The 19,362-nt window shown below is 33.5% G+C and overlaps 1 protein-coding gene across 5 annotated transcripts in view; it reads left to right on the top strand.

The window, feature by feature from the left end:
* Positions 1-19,362, top strand: part of SPATA17 (spermatogenesis associated 17) — a 207,680-nt gene that overhangs the window by 71,046 nt on the left and 117,272 nt on the right. For all 5 annotated transcript variants that reach the window (XM_037737704.1, XM_017526307.2, XM_017526311.2 and 2 more), the window contains one exon: positions 15,028-15,151. In XM_037737704.1, the coding sequence (XP_037593632.1) occupies positions 15,028-15,151 (124 nt within the window). The remainder of the gene's footprint in view (positions 1-15,027; positions 15,152-19,362) is intronic.

Here is a 19,362-nt window from a genome sequence, read left to right on the forward strand (position 1 = left end):
CATTACTCTTATACATGGCTCCTCTCTTAATTAAAACGATTTTATTTTGGCCCTTTATGGTAGTATGCTCTCATTGGGATATGGAAGTTTTAGCTTCTATTCTGAAGATTGTCAGTATTGCCATATATTGACAATTTCCCTACTTCTTGTTACAGTTCTTGATGCATAGCATTCATTGAAAAAAGTTTGTATACTGTAAATGTATGATTGCATAAATTTTTGAAAATGGGTTACGTATTCTTTCATAGTACATAAATCTTCAATAATGAAGTTATCTATTATAAATTTGGAGGAATATTTCAATAGTAAGATAATCTGATTCTCTTAAAATGTATAATACTACTTTTACATATTTGTCCTCTCATGTACAATAAGTGGATAAGTGGATAATTAAGCAAACATTTTTAGTAATATTCTGGCATTATCTAAAATGCCAATTTATACACTTTATAGTCACAAAGTCTGGGTAATAAAGATGAACGGGCAAGGTTAGAGTCTCAATAGACCTCAGCATGAATCTCACCTACACCAATGAATAGTTTTGTATCCTATTTTGTAGTTTAGTCAAGTTACTCACTATCTCTGCACCTCACTTTTCCCATCTGCAAAAATATGTCATAAAGTTGTTTAAATATTAATACATTTAGTTACTTTAACTTTTTGTGAGCTCTACTTTGAGTTGACTGGTTGCCTGGAGTGCATTCTAAAGTCATCTTAACATTTTGATTATTAGTACGAAATCATTTACAAAGTACCTTTATTGGAAGATTATCTAATACTGCCTTGGATTTTGTAAATTCAACTTATAAGGAATAAAAGGACAGTGCTGGAAACATACTATATGTTAAATTTTTGAAACTTATTTATTTAGTTACTACAGAGGTAATGGAAGAAATATTATGAAATAAAATATATTCTAATAAAACAATAGCAAATACTATTTTGATCAAATAGAGCTAGTGTCATTCAAACACATTAAAATTGCTAACGTATTTTGAGTACTTATGGTACGCCAAGCATGGTGCTAAGCCCTTTATTATCTCATTCAGTTTTCACAACAAATTTGTAAAATAGACGTTGCCTGTTTCTTAATTGGTATGCAAATATTAGCATAGCTGTTTGATAAAGAATGAATAGTTATCTCAATGTAAGGTTAAGCATAAAATAAAAACAAAACTTTCATAATTAATTATTTGCTTAAAGTTAAGTGAAACTCAGAGCCAATATTAAGATTAATTTGTTTTGTGTTTTCTTTGATAAAATTCATTCATGTGCTTTTTGAAAGGTATTTTATTTTAAAGCTATTCCACAGGAGGATTTTTATTAAACGAATGATTTTAAACAATGGCATATTTTCAGTTTTTGATATATGAAAGATATTTGAATCATTTTAAAAAAGCTGTTTTGTAGGTTCATTCAATCAGTAGGTAAACTGTCAGGTAGCTTCCATAAGTGGGCTGCCATGTTATTTCATTTATTTTTATTATTCAAACTCAAATTAACTTTGCAGTTTCACAATTTATCTATTGTGAATCTGAACAGCTAAGTAGGACAGAAGAAAAGGTGCAGTTCCATTAAGCTCTAACATATCATTGGCTGTCAGGTAAGCCTTGTTATGCTGTCCATCCTCATTTAACTATCCCGCAAGATCTCTTAATGAAGTTAAGCCCCAAGTTCACTCCAATAATTCTGTGGCAAGAGTTTGTGCATTGTAACAATTCATCACTTGTCAGGAAGGCACTTTTAGTTTATACATTTAATAAGGGCATCCTCTAGCTTGGTTAATTAGAAGTGAACAGTTTGCATATTTACTAAATGCGGAGTGTCATTGCCACCACGGCCTATTGCTTACATGAATTATTTCTCTATCTGCAATAAACAGCTGGGTAATTATTACTGCCATAATCAGATAAATTCCCTCTGTAAGGCTTTTCTTACATGGCAATTCTTTGAACTCATCCAAAGCTGAACAAAATTTATGAACTCCAGCGGCGAGGCCACTTTTTCATACTATGGTGTCCCTGTTCCCTATTTCAAGGACATGAGTAGAGCACCATAGGTATCGTGTAAATAAGGAGAATAAATATGATCGCCTCGAGATAACATTTCAGTAAACCTCATTTTAAAAACATACTATTATGATCTCAGCCAACTAAATGATAGCAGTTTGGCTTTATCTAATTGTAAGTTGATGATAGGTTCTTTTATAGTAAGTTCTCTTAAACAGGTAAAGAAAACAACATTTAGTTTTCAAGAAACAAATTAGTCTGTAATGTTAACTATACGTGTAACTTTTTTTCTGTAGACTCGTTTTATCTATCAAGATATAATAATTATAGTTACTAATTTGGTAGAAATTACATAATAACATAAGCCAGGGCATCCAACATAAAATATAGAATATATTCTCTGCTTTAAAAACAGTCTGCTATTTATTCATAATTACTAATTAATAACATAATCCATGGAATCCTTTTAAAATATGGAATGTTATTAACCATTTGATCACAGCCTTTTCACATACTGTATTTTAACAAAAATATACTACCTTTTACAATTTGGTATTTCAAAATATTTAAAAGCAAAATATATAGAAAGGAAAAAGCGCTTTAGTCCAAAGAAGGAATTAACAAAAGGAAAAAGCTTACTAATGTAGGTTTCTCTATTTAACTCTTTCCACAATGAATTTCAAGTAGTTTACAAAGGACAAAGGGACCACAGTAAAGGAAAATACAGATATGATAATGCCGATAGTATGATCAGGGAAGATGATTAGTTAAGTGTGTCTCATTAACAAAAATGGAGAAACATTACTGCATATGCCAGGAAACAGTTTTTCCTGGCATCTAACCTAAAAGAAATTTTACATGAGTCCCCATTAGGAGACGCTAAGTAATGTAATGAACAATTTCTTCAGTAAGGTTTGTGTGTGTGAGAGAGAGAGATGGAGTCTCACTCTGTTGCCAAGGCTACAGTGCAGTAGTGTGATCTCGGCTCACTGCAACCTCTGCCTCCCATGTTCAAGCAGTTCTCCTGCCTCAGCCTCCCAAGTAGCTCGGAATACAGGCATGTACCACCATACCCAACTTATTTTTGTATTTTTAGTAGAGACAGGGTTTCACCATGTTGGCCAGGCTGATCTCGAACTCCTGACCTCAAGTGATCCACCTGCCTCAGCGTCCCAACGTGCTGGGATTACAGTTGTGAGCTACCATGCCCAGTCAAGGGTTTTTTTTGTTTTTAAATACAAAAAAGCAGTCTGAATTTCAAATCCTTCTTTTTCGTAGTGATTTTTGGAAGGAAAAAAAATCCTAGGGAACGTACTAAAATATTACTTATTTGAAAGTAAAAGAGTAAAATAGTATTAGCCCATGGACTTAGCCTTATGGTTGTCTAGCTTTGAGGAATGGGCGGACTTGAAAGTTCTTATCTCTCACTTCCCTTACCTGATTTTTTGATAGAAGATAAAAGAAAATTTCTTTTTTTAAAAACTCTGTGATAAGGATTGAGAATGCTATTTTTCATATTGCTGATTTTGAGTAGACTTATCTCAGATGCAGATGCTTGAAATATTAATAAGATGGAACTTTTTAGTCACATTTGAAGATATGTTTATATTACTGTGAAATTTTATTGAGAAAATGTTATTAGTGCTAAAAAAAATCATATATGTAATACTGTCCTGTGGACTATTAGGCCTTCATCTTACTTTGTCTCTTTGAAGCATAAAGGTACCATAAACCACTTTCATCTCCAATTTTATAACTTAATTCTCTGATACTACTTTCTCTTGGTTTCCTTTCTCCTTTTCTAATGGTTTCTTCTCCACATTCCTTGCATACTCTATTTGACCTTAAATATTAGTGTAGTATTCTCTCCTCGATGTATTTACCTTTTCATTCTATATGCTATGGATGGTCACTTTCACTTCTGTGACTTCTGCTAGCACTTGTGTGATTCATAACTCCAAGATTTCTTCCACCCAGAACTCTCTCTTGGTGGTTTTAACCATCTATTCAAATGTCTGCTACCATTGCCGCTTGGACATCCCACAGACATCTCAAGCTAAGCATGTTTACATACAATTATTTCCCCAAACCTCTTCCTCTTTCTGTGGTAAATTGAACCATTCTTCATTTAGGTAACCAAGCCAGAAACATGAGATTTTCATTCTAAAAATTCTTTTCTTGTTTCTATTGGTGACCGAATCCTATCAATTCTTTTCCTAGCTCTCCTCATCAGTCTACTCTCCCTACTGCTGCCTTAATGACCTTTCTGAAATATAAATCTGATCACCATAATCTGTTTATTTCCTTTCTTTTAAGTGTTCCATAATGAAAGACGACCTAGAGATCCTAGAAACATGTGAAATATAAACACTGGAATTATATTTTAGAATATATTCTTAGCATAGGAATTAAGCAAGCCCAAAATAAACACTTGATCATATTCTTTAACACTTTTAATACTAAAAAACATGAATCTTTGGAGAAGAATGTTAACATGTATCTTAGTTATAATATTAGCATAGAATGGGAATTCATAGAATATATGTATACCTAAATAAACTGAAATTTTATGATAAATAAGAAATTATGTAGTGGTAACCTACTACAAAAGCAGCAAATTGATAAAGAATCATTTATTTTTAATCACTTTTTTATTAATGCTTTATAATTCGTAATGCTTTACAGCTTTTTCCATTTCCTTTCCCTTTAAATCTATTCTTTTCCCCTCTTGTAATTGGCAATGAATAGAATGGAGAAAGAAAATTACTCCAGTTTATTTCTCTCTCTCTGTTCTATTACCACTGTTTTGTAATAGTTTCTTATCCAACAATAAACAGGATGGTATTCTCTGTGGCATTCATATAAAAATGATTTCTAAGATCAGCTATAAAAGAATTGGTCAGTAAATAGTTTCCCAAAACTCATTAGATATTTTCTGAAACTACATGTAGCATACTGCTTTAAAATATGTTGGCATCATCCTATAGTATGTTATTATGGCTTTATGCTAGCCTCGAGATTAGTTTAGAGATGTCCCTTATCTGTGTTGAGTGGATTGCATGCAAGAGCAGCAGCAATTATTTTTGCTTTAAAGTGAGGTTAACACATTTTAAAGGAGAGACAATGTGTGATGTTTGAGTAAACACAAAATAAATAAGATCATGAAACTTTTTTTATATGAAATGGGAACTTTAGCTACCTCAATTCTGAACTCTACCAAAAACATAAATTTAGTAAGTTGATTCTCCTCCTCCACAGCTGAACCACTGTGAAGATGGACAATGGAGAGAATGTGATGTGCCTTTATCTCTATGCAGGAAAGCCCCCATGCTGTGTCTCAGACTCACAATCTGTAAAGTCATTTTATTTCACAAAGATGAACAGAGACCTTGTTAATAATATCTGCCCCTACCAACCTTAGTGGAATGTTGTGAGGCTGAATTAATGTCTGAAAGTGTTTGGATCACCTGAAAACAATGTACTATATAAATACATTTTATTATTATTGCTATTATTATATTTAGCTTAATGTCATTCTCAATTATTTGACATCATACATATTATATAAAATTTTACTTCCTTTTAGAGCAGCTCTCTAGATGACAAAAAGTAAAATACTCTTACAGTGAAATATGTGCATATTTTTAGAAAGAATACTATACAAAAATTATTTTCAACCAAGTTGATTCAAAAAAGCCAGAAAAAGAAAAAAAAATTATTTTCATGAGTGATCTTTGAATGAGGTCTTATTGCTTTTTAAAATCATGTAAAGTAAGTTAATGAAATAATAGAGCAATTGGGCAATCCCTTTGTATGATCAGACTAAAGTCATGGTATTATAATTTTATAACATCGACCATTATCATCTTTTTTATTTTTTTTCATTCTCAAAATGTCTCCTCTATAGAGAATAGATTTGCTAGCATTACCCTTAGAGAGCCCATTTATGTGGCCAGGAAAACTTTCTTCTCAAAAGTGCTTTTCTGTCCTTTGCTGTTGTTGGTCAAAGCCTACCAAAGAGAGCAAGAGTTTCTAGTGAATGATCCAGCCTTATTTCAGCCGCACTCCTCTCTATCCCTGCTCTCTCTGTTTGGTGAAAACTTGCTCATTGTTGAATTCCCAGCTCCAATACCATCACCTCCACACAAACCTTGTGTGATCTCTTTAATCAGAAGTGACCTCTCTGAACCTAAGTACTACATATGTATTTCTTTCACAGACTTATTTTCTATAGTCTGACAAATTATCAGCCATTTTGTTTGCAACCTACTTGAAGGCAAGTGCTATGCTTTAAACATCTTTATTTCTCTTAATATCTAAAACATATTTGTGAATACTGGCCTGAATAAACAAATGAGTGTTAATTCTCTACATAATATTAACTCTTAAAATAGCTTAGATATTTTTAAAGAGAAACTCTTCTATACTGCAACAAAAGATTTTGTAACTAAACGTTATCCTTTCTTTTTTTTTTTTTTTTTTATTAGAGGACCTGTCTAAATGTTTCTAAAACGTTAAAGTTTCAAGTTTGTGTTTCAGAGTAAGGTGTGAAACTCAGGCACAACCTGAGTGCTTGAGTTAATGACTGCCTACTACAGAACATTTCATTTTAAACATATTTTCCCTTTGTGAAGGGCTACCCTAATGGAATTTGCAACACCTGTCAAACAGATCCAGGGAATATAGGTAACCAATAGCAAAATAAGGTAGATAAAATAAGTGGTGTAAGTTGTTTGACTGACTTAAATTTTGTTTCTAATGGGAATATTTTAGGTATTTTAATAACTTCCAAATAATCTATTCCAAGATTTTATTACTTGCAAAATATTTTGAGAATTCAAACACAGAATCCTAGCATATAATTACCTTATTCTCTGGTTAGTGTTTTTACTTGTATTTTAGACTAAGTCTTGGTTTTTTTCTTTTATTGGTTACTTATTTTGTTATATTAATGTGGACATATTCAGAGCAGACAATTGTTAGAGATAAAATGTAAATACATTTAATACGTTTAACTAAAAATCTTTTATTTCAAATATACCACAGCAGAAACTAATGCCATTCGACTACTTTTTTTTAATTGTTTTGAGATGGGGCATTGCTATATTGTTCAGGCTTGTCTTGAACTCCTGGACACAACTGAAGCTCCTGCCTCAGCCTCCTGAATAGCTGGTATTACAGGTATGTGCCACCACACCCATGACTATTTTATTTTGAAGGCATCTTAGAACAGAAGCACACACTGACTTTACTTGCCATGAAAACAGAATAAAGACAATAGAGTTGTTTAAATCCATTTCCTTAGAATTTCATTTTTTCTTAACAGTGGTGCAGATGATGGCATTTTGTTTTTATTTGAGAAAACTATGTAGTATTATTTATTAGCAGTTGCCTTTGCAGTTTTAGGAATTTGTGCTTTTAAAACAATCTGGATATAATTCTTTGTTTCTTTGTCAAAATTATTATTTTTATGGAATTATTGTGAAGTACATTTCCTGTCTTCTTTGTAGTATTTCATAGACTGCCTCAGTGTTCCACCTCCAGAATGTTTAATTAAGCCAGTCTGAGGTGGGATCTGAGAAAGTGCATTTTTAGTAATTCCAAGGTGAAGTTGATGCTGCTGGTCAAGGGACCACACTTTGAGAACCACTGTCTGAGGCAAAGAGCTGGAGTTCTGGTTCTACCCTCACTCCCCAACAGACACTTTTCTCAATGTGGTTTCTTCTGTCTCCTAATTAAACCATCAGGAGTGATGAAATGTACTAGTCAACTGAGAAACAGTTAAAGATGATGCTGGCACCAAGTTTGTACTAGGTATTATGCCAAGTGTTTTGGGAGGGGCACATCAATGAATAAAGATTATTCTTGACCTTCAGGACCTGACTTAGTTAGTTTGGGCTGCTGCAGCAGAATTCCAGACTGGCTAAACAAGAGACATTTGTTTCTCACAGTACTGGAGACTGGAAAATCAAAGACAGGTGCCAACATATCCATCTGGTAAGGGCACTCTTCTTTGTTTGCAGACAGTCACCTTCTCCTTGTGTCCTCACAGAGGAAGAGAGGTCTGTTCTTAATCCCATGGGGGCTCCCGTTCAATGGGGACTCCAACTCCATAATTAAATTACCTCCCAAAAGCCCCACCTCCAAATGTCATCACATTTAGGATTTAGGCTTAAACACATGAATTTGGGGGGACTCAGATGATCAGCCTATAGCAGGGCCTTAGCATTCAGTACGGGCAGTTAGCAAATGAAGCATACATACCTACTGCTTTAATGTGTGGTAGAATGTAATATATATATGAAAGAGAAATAAAGGATTCATAATGAGTGAGATTCTTTCTGTGGGAACAACTGGAGATTAATTATTGTTGAGGAGATCTATGAAGCCTTCTTAGAGAAAAGAATGGAGATTTTTTGTTTTTTTGTTCTGGATTTACAAAGAAGAGAATCTAAAAATTATAAAGATTCTGTTTTCAGTATTATATTTTGAAATGAACAAGAAAAGCCAAAAGAATAGCTGAATATAAAGCTCCCTTCTGAATGGCATACATATCCATCTTCTTAATGGTTTTTATTATGGTGAATAAAGCATTTAATGATTATACTGAGCAAATATTGAACTGTGTATAATTGAGTCATTTATATAATATGTTACATATTATACATATTACATATTAATATATTAGGATTATGAGTTTGGATTTTTTATCTTATATTACTTATGGAAATAATATAATTTTAAGCACAATGCTCTTTTTTCTCAAAAATATTTTATAGAAATATATTTTTCTCCTTAGGTACAGACATCCAAGAAACAATTTAAAAAGAAAAAAGGTAACAAGGAAAAGAAAATATGCAATGCAAGAAAACATAACTTATTACATGATAGGACGTAACCATTAGCTTTCATTTGGGTTCAGGATTGAGCGGGATTATATATTTGTTTTTACAGTCACTTCTCTCTAGTTCCTATCATCATTCATGTACCTAAACCTAAATACTCATATGGAGACAGTCATCTTTTAAAAATGTTTACTTATTCATTCAAATAGACATGGGCAACATAGACATAGTCTTTATTTTTACAGAGTTTGCAGTCTAGTCGGGAAGGCACATATTAAACAAACAAATAGATCTATAGATGTATGATTGTAAATTTTATTAAGTCACATGGAAGAAAAACAAAATTATGGTGTTTATGAGTGAAAACAACAGTCAAGGGAGAATTTAGATTGCTGTAAAGGAAATTCAAGGCAGAAAATATAATTTAAGTGAATATCTTGAGGTAGAAATAAATGGTTTGCTAAGAAATGAAATACAGCCATTGTGACTGAAGCATAGTGATCCAGGAGAGGGTGATATGAAGTGAGGAGAGAGAAGCAGGGGACCATGCTGAAAGTCCCTGTAGGTTTGTATTGTTTGTTAGTTGTATTGTGCAAAATAGCTTTTAAGTATCTTTTCAGCTTCAATCTCTTTTGATACATTAATGTTGTACATTGTACATTAGAATTATTTACTAACTCAAAAAATAGCAAATGGAAAACGTGTTTTAAGGAAGATAGGACATTTGTGGTGGAAAATGCTAAGGTCTGTGCATGTCATGGCCACAACATAGCTACCTGGTTATAATCTTCTGATCTGGTGGTGAACGAATAGTTACGGTTGATTGAAATCATTCCAAAACAGAGCAGACTTTTCCATTTGTGTGCTTTGGAAAACTAATATACGTAATATTGTATTCAAAGTTACCTCCTCAGAAAAAGAGTCCTATTGATACTTAAATAAAATACTGGGTTTAGGCAATATGAGTAAAGCATTGTGGTTAAAGGCAAAGATTTTGGAGTCAAACCTAGATTCAAATTCTAACTCCATCGCTTTCTGGTTGTAGGAGTTTGGGTAGAGATTTAATCTCTGTGAATATCTTTTCCTGATCTGTTAAATGAATGTAATAATATCTGCTCCACAACACTATGAACGTACTGTAATAAATGAGATGATATCTGTGTCTTAGCCAGGAACCTCTTGAAAGCAGAACGTAAATTGAGGATTAAACTGCTGATACTCTGGATAGCTCAATACCAGATGAATGAGGGTTAGAAAAAGGGGGTCATGGAGGGAAGTGCCATAGATGGAAACAACTCTGAGACAGTGATTTGGTGCATGAGATTTATTGGGGAACATTTTAGGGAGTAACATCTTTAAGGGAAGGGAGGAGGAAGGTTGAGGGGAAAGTTGAATTGCATCAGGAAGTCTCATCTCTGGGATTTGGATGGCCCTTTATATTGGTCCCAAACTGAGACAAAGGCTCTGGGCCTATGTACTCTGTCAATCCCCAGTCATTGATTGAATCCAAGCTAGAGGCAGGATAACAAAACCTGGGGTAGGGCAGCTGATTATCTCCAGTGAGATATAGTTATGAACAGTCAGCCCCCAGCACTCCTGGCAGCTGGACTTTGGGTTTGTTTCTGTAGGAAGGAATGAGACATGATGAACTCCTGCAGTCCTGGCCACTGCTTCACAGAGAGCCACATAGTGATGCGACATAGCACAGCAGATATATATCTATATTTAGACAGAGTCTCACACTGTCTCCCATGCTGGAGTGCAGTGGCGTGACCGGGTTCAAGTGATTCTCCTAGCTTAGCTTCCTGAGTAGCTGGGATTACAAGTGCCCACGACCACACTTGGGTGATTTTTTGTATTTTTAGTAGAGACGGGGTTTCACTGTATGGGCCAGGCTGATCTTGAACTCATGACCTCAAGTGATCTGCCCGCATTGGCTTCCCAAAGTGCTGGGATTATAGGAGTGAGCCACTGCACCCGGCCATGCTTGTTGTCTTTAGCCACACAGGCTTTCTTCAGGTTTGCAAGGAAAAATCACCCCTCAGAGCAGTAGGTGGAGGACAGAGAAAGGAGAAATTTATTTGCATGGTTCTTTTCTGTCTCCTATTTTTCACCGATCAGAGTTTACCCCATGCCTGTTAGGAAGACATATTCCATGCTCTACATTGCGGAATTCCATTCACAAAGTGCACTCTCACTGGGGAAGAGAAAGGAGGAGACCACCAAGGGAATTATAGAAAGCATATCCAGTTGAGTAGATAAAGCATGTAGCCTAATACTTGGCTCAAGTAATTAATGCTTAAATAGCTGACACTTACATAGCACCTTACTGTGTACCAGCCACTATTTTGAGTACTTTACATTGATTAACTTATCTCATCCTCACAATAATTTAATGGGAAAGATACTAATACTAATATATTTACATTTTACAAATGAGGATATTGCAGCTCAAAGGGTAAACAGCTAGTAAGCAGCACAGCAGAGCTGTGATAACCAGGTGTCATTTCAGAGTCTATGCTCTTGGCTGGGTGTCGTGGCTCATGCCTGTAATCCCAGCACTTTCGGGGGCAGAGGTGGGAGAATCACCTGAGGTCGGGAGTTTGAGACCAACCTGGCCAACATGGTGAAACACCGTCTCTACTAAAAATACAAAAGTTAGCTGGGTGTGGTGACACGTGCCTATAACCCGAGCTACTTGGGAGGCTGAGGCAGGAGAATTGCTTGAAGTCAGGAGGTGGAGGTTGCAGTGAGCTGAGATTGTGCCACTACACTCCTGCCTTGGTGACTGAACAAGACTCCATCTCGAACAAAGCAAACCAAAACAAAACAGAGTCTATGCAATTAGCCATTCCACGATATTGCCTCTCAATGGCTATTATTATTGCTATCACTATCAGCATATGTAAATATTTTATTATCTCTGTAAATATCATTAGCAAAATACATTCAAATATGTAAAGCTTTGCAAAAGTTTCTGTAAGTTTTATGTAGTAATTTTTAATCTTTATTTTAAAACTAATATCAGAAAATGTTTATAGATATGGTAATAAGGCAGAAAGTCTTGGAATTTAATCGTTTGTTTTTTTTTTTTTTTTTATACAGTTTTTTTTTTTTTTTTTTTTTTTTTTTTTTTTTTTTTTTTTTCTCACTGTCTGTCGCCAGGCTGGAGTGTAGTGGTGTGATCTCAGCTCACTGCAACCTCCGCCTCCTGGGTTCAAGTGATTCTTCTGCCTCAGCCTCCTGAGTAGCTGGGACTACAGGCATGCGCCACCACACCCAGCCACTTTTTTGTATTTTTGTATTTTTAGTTTCACCATGTTAGCCAGGATGGTCTTGATCTTTTGCCCTCGTGATCCACCCACCTTGGCCTCCCAAAGTGTTGGGATTACTGGCGTGAGCCACCATGCCCGGCCTCAAGTTTCTTTATATGGTAGAAGACAGGATTATAAGAAAAAAGAAAATATGCAGGGCTAATTCAATAAAAATATATTCGGCATAATACTTCTTGTACCAGGAAGATGACAGCCTGGGCTGGAGTTAGAAAATCTGCAAACACAGAGATTCTAATTGCATTTCTGTCATTAACTTATTTGTTAATCATAGTAGGTCATTTAATCTCTTTACCTGTTTCCATATTTGTAAAATAGAGTAATTAGTAAAAGCTATACCATATATATCATAGGATATTTTTTTGAGATTAGCAATGAGAAAAAAAAATCTGAAATATAAGAAAAGGAAAATAACCTACTTAAGTGTCTTAGAAGTACTGCATTTAAAAAATCTCCAGATAAAAATATAGGTAATTTTTATAATTTTATAGGGAATCCTAGTTAGAATTATTTCCATACTTTTATTTTTAATGAGATCATAATTTTTATTGCATCCTGCACACTGAGCAATATCTTCATCCTACTGATATAACAAAAACATATATCAAGAATAAATAATTTATTCAGTAATTCCTACTTCATCTTTTAACAAAGAATGTTTGATGTAAATATTACCATCTTGTTCAATATATCCACACAGTCTCAAATATTACAAGAAATCAATTTGGAACCTAAGAATTAATTTTTTTCAATAATTGGATGAACTTAAATTAACTACTTTTGTGTTTGAGATTACACCAGATTAGTATTTTTAATGTTTCCTAAGTTTCTTCTTTATACACTGCAAAGTAATTCTTTTCTATTATCTCACAGTTTTAGTTCATTTTGCCATGCCTGTGAACAAAACAGTCTATGCTCTTAACCACTCCGCTGTATACATTTCCATATTCTGAAGATGAGCTCTATTTACTACTTCAAGTAACTTACACTTTTGAGTTTATATCCAAGTTCTACGCACATCTTTGTACCTTACCCATTCATATGTGTTTTCAATTCTATTAGGCTTTTCTTCTTATATAAGATTTTTTTCATATTTATTAAATTATTTATAGAGCACAAACTTCTTTATAGATATATTTTTAATATTTATGATTACTTAGAAAATGACTGTACTTATATTTAGAGTAATATAAAATTGGAGACATGCATTTCTCAGTAATTCTCTTTATAGTGGGAGTTCTCTGGTTAATTTTTATTTTTTTCATAATATCAATAGTAAAGATTAAAAGTAATAATGTATTCACTTTTCAATGTAACATATGATTGCTATTTGTCCTAGCAAAAATTCTCATTTATTCATATGTAACTGCCTTGAAATTTGTGCCTTAAGGACAAAAAAAGGTCACCAATCCCTCCAACTCCTCGTTCTTTGTCAAAAATGGACACAGTTAATGAGGTTTGTTTGGTACAGAACAAATTCTCAGACACAGATAGAGATCCTTTCAATGGAAACAAATTTGTTTGGCTTTACCAGGTTACTTAGCGATTAATAATAGCTTTGAGATGCAGGTCAGAGAGGTCATTGTACCAGCTTGCCAACACAATCTAAATGTGCAGCTAGCCTGGCTCTGTGGGTGCAGAAGCCCCCAAAAATACTATGCATAAAGTAAAACAGGCTATTTTCTGACTCCCTTTTTCATATTAATAAGCAATTTTCAAGAGAAGGGTGGCAAAATGGGGGCCATGCCACTCCAAGTAATTCATTTATTTTGCAATTTAATCTTATGTTGAAAAAAAATTGCTCTGCTTCAGTAGCATAGCTTGGTGATTTTTTAAACGTCAGTGTGTTTCATAAGTAACCTTGTATGAAGTATTGTATTAGTAGCCTTTAACAGAAAATTGCAACAAAAATATTTCTAGACATTGAAATAGAAAGGAGAATCTTTTTTATTTTTGGAAGATTTTCCTTTACTTTCCTTAGATACCTTTGAGAAAAATGCTCAGATGATTTGTTTAAAACTTTACTTACAGAACTAGACACTAAGTTCTATATCTGCTTTTTTAAAAAAGTATAGTACAATTTCAAAATATTCTTTTAACACAAATTGTTAAATTTTTCCTTGAAAATGAAGGATTTATTTTTTTCTATATTTGATAATATCATAATCTGGTTAGCAGGTGTTTTCACACAGTATACTTAAAGCTTATTTTTTGTTTATATTTCTTAGATACACATAAATAAATGATGAAAAGTTTCATTATTTTAATAGAATTTATTATACTTTGAAAAGACTTGCACTTTCTCACCTCATTTAGTTTTTATTCAAATTAGCTATACAATTGGACAAAATGTCAACCTTTAAAGCGCAGAAGAATATATATATAATCTTACTGGGATTATTTCAATGTCAACTGAAGTAAGCCTACAATAAATTAAGCATGTGTATAAAGCCTGTCACATTTTTAAAAATTAGATCATTAGTATGCAAAATAAATGATTAGAGATTTGAAAATACAAATCCAAAATATAAAGGAAAACAGTAGTTCAAAGGCTTTCTTGGGATGTTTAAATATGTCCAAAAAAGTTAACCTTCAAGCAAAAAACCCTGATAATTTAGTAAGACACTTATATTGCATTTGATATGAGTATTTTCTCAGCTTTGAATTAATTATAAACTCATTTGATCTCAAAAACGTAATCACAGAAAAATCATATAAATGCTTTCTAAATATTGCAAAGATTAATGTAGAAAATGCAGGTAAGATAGATGGATGACACCACTGATTTGGATGGATATGGATGATGGTTGCCCCTCGTAACTGCAGATTGTTTTGATGCAGGAAGGCACTGGAGGAGTTTGCAGAAATGAAAGAACGAGAAGAGAAGAAGGCTAACCTCGAAAGGGAAGAGAAGAAAAGAGATTACCAAGCTCGAAAGATGCATTACCTCCTCAGCACAAAGCAGGTTGGTCTACCTGTCCCTGACAGCTCCCGTAAGCCACTTGGGCCCCTTGCCTGACAGAGATAAACTAGCAGGCTGAATGGGACATGACTTGTTGAAAAGATATCACAAAGACACTACTTCGAGTTCAATTTCGTGCTTCTGTGTAGGTGCGCGCAGGGACCATGACTCGTCTGTGACAGCGGCTTCATAGAGGCAGCCGCTGCGAGGCTGGCAGAAAGGTCCAAGTCAGCAGTGTGATCTGCCACGGTGATAACACAACACGGAGGGCATAACCTCGCTTTCAAAACTCATTCTGAGTGGCTCTTTGTTGTGTTGTGAATTGATCAAGAACTAACAAGTTATTAGGCTGAGGTGGCTTTCATGCTTTTCTCTTTTTATTGAGCTAATGTTGAGATTAAAACCATTTTTTGACCATTTCTAAATTTTGATGGAAATTTTCAAGTAAAGCTCTTAATAAAATTGCTTCAGCAATTACATCTTCTTATAGAAATGTTAAGCATGGAATTCAGAATACTTAGACATTTATTTTACAATGCTTGCTAAAATTTTAATACCCTGAGTTTTGTCCTGGTTACTAGGGAAGAATACATGGCACATGGAATAATCTCAGAAAGAAATATTGTTTAAGGAAATCATGAATTTGGGTTGAGGTGTGTTTTGTTACTAGGGATCTAGTCAGGAAACTGGCAATTTCTGGGTTTTACTTTTTTCTCATAGACCTTCAAGTTCAGTGTTGTAGTTCTGGCCAGAGGCACATAGTCAGATTTCTCCAGGCAGGTACAAGTCAAGTCCCAGTGGTGAAGGGTGAGCCCTAAAACTGAATGTCATCCTTAGAGGCATCCAAATTAAAAAAGCATATTAAATCCTGGGCTGGCCATCTACATTTGGAACATAGATCGTCCACATCTCTAGCCTCTACTTGGTTGTCTAAATACCAATATTTTTAATTATGGTGACTATCTTCATATTTACTTGGATTTGCAGAGCTGAGTCATCTTCATTTAACAGGTAAGGAAACTAGCTCAGAGGTGTTATGTGGCTGAGTTAGAGATACCAAGCCAGTAGAAATAAATATGGCACTCAATCTGAGGCCTCTAGGCTTCAAATACTTAGGCCATCATTTAAAGATACTTTTTAAAATGAAAACTCAAAATATTTTAACTTTTAATTGTAAAATCTATAATAGTAAAAATTTTAGTTGTATAATTGAAGTGCTACATTTTTATATAAAATTTCAAAACAAAAATTCCTTTTAGAAGAAATGTTTTAACTTTAATTACTAGTAATTTCAACTTTCATTAAACTAAGAGTACTATTAATACCCTTATTTCTTTAAATCTGATAATATTTTATTTTTTACAATACAGTTGTTAATTTTAGTAACTCTGAACTGTCTTTATACTCTGAATCTTTCTTAATATGAGTTCTAGTTGTGCTCCATGTACTTATGATAGGTATTATAATGCAGAAAACAATTTTTAAAATAGTTAAATCTTTTTTTTCCTTTTTTGAAGAGGGAGTGAGAAGTAGTCTCACTCTGTTGCCCAGGCTGGAGTACAGTGACGCAATCTTGGCTCAATGCAACCTATGCCTCCTGGGTTCAAGCAATTCTCCTCCCTCAGCCTCCCGAGTAGCTGAGATTACAGGCGCCCGCCACCACGCCGGGCTAATTTTTGTATATTAATAGAGACAGGATTTCATCATGTTGGTCAGGCTAATCTCGAACTCCTGACCTCAGATTATCCCCCCTTCCTCAGCCTCTCAAAGTGCTAGGACTGCCGGTGTGAGCCACCCTGCCTGGCCTAAAATAGTGAAATTAGATTTAACTGAACATTTGTTAATTCTGTTTTATTCAAGGTTGTTGAGATACTGAGCATCTAGTGAAATGATTTAGAAAGTCCATGAAGACTCAGTTTTTTTACTAATAAAAATAATCTGATAGCAAATATCTACGGGGTGCTTACCATGTGCCAAACAGCATTATAGAGACTTCCTATGTATTATTTCTTTAGCTAATTTGATTTTATTTCCATTTTAAAGTTAAACATGTGGTCCGACAAAGATTTCACAAACCTTACTAAAACACTTGAATCATAGACCTTAATGGATTTTCAGATATTACCATTGTGTTTTAAGTATGTTTGTGTTAACAAATACAAGCTGTCAATGCATTTGTCTTCTTCTTTATACCACATAGGCTGCGGATAATATCAGTGTATGTAAACTTTACTTTAGTGATCCCTAGTCTCCAAAACTCCTTGGCATCCAATAAAATAATTATTTTTGAGGCACTATGGCACAGTTGAAAGAACCCAAGTATTGTCATCAGACAGAGCTGAGTTGACATCCCAGCTCTCTCACTAAGGGTATTATATCAGGAGATTACCGTCAGTTTTCTGAGCCTCTGCTTCCCTCTGCATTTGTGGGATAATGAAACCCACCTTGGAAGAATGTTATGAGGATTAAACATAATGTATTTAAAATAGTGCCAGGCGCTTAAAGGCCATTAAGTAATGGTAACAATCATATTATTAGAATTTAACCTGCCGAAGGTAAACTAAGATTTTCTACTTTAATTTTCTTCTATTAGTGTTACCAATTGGAAGCATTCATTGTCTCCTTTTCTTTCTTGGCTTTCCTTTAGTTATTAATAAAAATTAGTTACAAATCTCTATACTGGTGTCGTCACCTCCATTTTACACTTGGCTTCACAGACCTGAGGACATTACAGGTGAAATTATGTTCTCAAATCGCTTCCCTCGGAGAGGAATATTACAAAAATATCAGGGATTTTAATTTGGATCTAGCAGGTTGGTAAACTTCATCACAGTGATCTTAGCATTTGATCACAGGTAACTAGAGATGAAAAGACAACCCTTTGAACCTGTGGAGGCACCTTTGTTCCCAAGGCAAACTGTGCTTGTGTGGTGGTGAAATAGAAGACACATGTTTCAGTCTGAGTGTTGTTAGTAATTTTTATAGCATGTCTTGGCTATTGGGCAGAAATTAAGCTGCAGATTTTGAAATATTCTTTACTTAGTTGTTTACACATTAATTTCATTGATTGTTTTAAGAGTCTTAATTTCAAATTGTATTTATAGACATTGAAGTACAAATAAAAGGCAGTAAGAATTAATATTTATTTATTTATTTATTTAATATTTATTTAATTAAATATTTATTTAATTAATATTTAAATATTTATTTTAAAAGATTTGTATCAATTTTAACTTTTAATTCCTGCAGATGTTTGAAAACTCTCCAAAAAATATTTGTTTGAATAATTTTATGAACCGTATATCAGAATAGGAAAAGCTTTATTGATCTGCTTAAAAGGAATACATCTAATAGCATTTTTAGCAAAGAGAGGGACATTAGTTATATTTGTGATTTATATTGTTGATTGGTGATTATTTTAGGAATGACGTTAGTATAGTTTATAGAATAATAATTTTTACATTAAATTTTTATTGTTCTAATAGCTTACTTTAGAAGAGTAGAAATAAAACTAATTTTGACAATGCTTCAAAAAAGATAATTTTATAAGCCAAAATTGTATTTGTGAACTCAGATATACATGATATAAGATTACATGTTTTTTAATGTATTAGTAATGTTAGGATGATTATGGTGATATGCTAATATATTCTGATTGCAAAGTTTTAAAGTCAGGTTTAATCCTATTTTTAGTAGAAATCCAAAGTATACCTTAAAATAGTTCCAAAAGCTATTACTAATTTTAATAGTATTAATTATCTCATCTTTATTCAAGCAAATATATTAGTGCTAATAGAAATTACACAAGTAAATAACTAATATTGCAATGAGTGAATTAATAGACCCCTCAGGGTTTTATTAATTAAAAAGTTCAAGTCATATTAAAACACCTTTTGTATATGTTTATTTCAATCAGAAAGCTGAATATGGTAACTTATTTGCATAAATAATCAATCACCATTTACTAGTAGTAATAAGGTTAATTTGTTGTTACAAACATAATAGGATTAGTCAATTATATTTCCCAGAAAATACTATTTGTTATGCACCCCATCACCTGTAAAACAGGATTGGGTTTAACACTCTTATTAAATGAACATATAAAAAAATCTTTGTCCCTGTAAAAGTTCTATGAAAGGAAGGCTAATTTTGGTTGCTTTGGATAAAGTAAAATGCAAATATTGCTTCCATTTGTAAATTTATCTTTCTGTAAA

This window comes from Cebus imitator, unplaced genomic scaffold (genome assembly GCF_001604975.1).
Source record: "Cebus imitator isolate Cc_AM_T3 unplaced genomic scaffold, Cebus_imitator-1.0 Scaffold42, whole genome shotgun sequence".
Taxonomy (NCBI): domain Eukaryota; kingdom Metazoa; phylum Chordata; class Mammalia; order Primates; family Cebidae; genus Cebus; species Cebus imitator.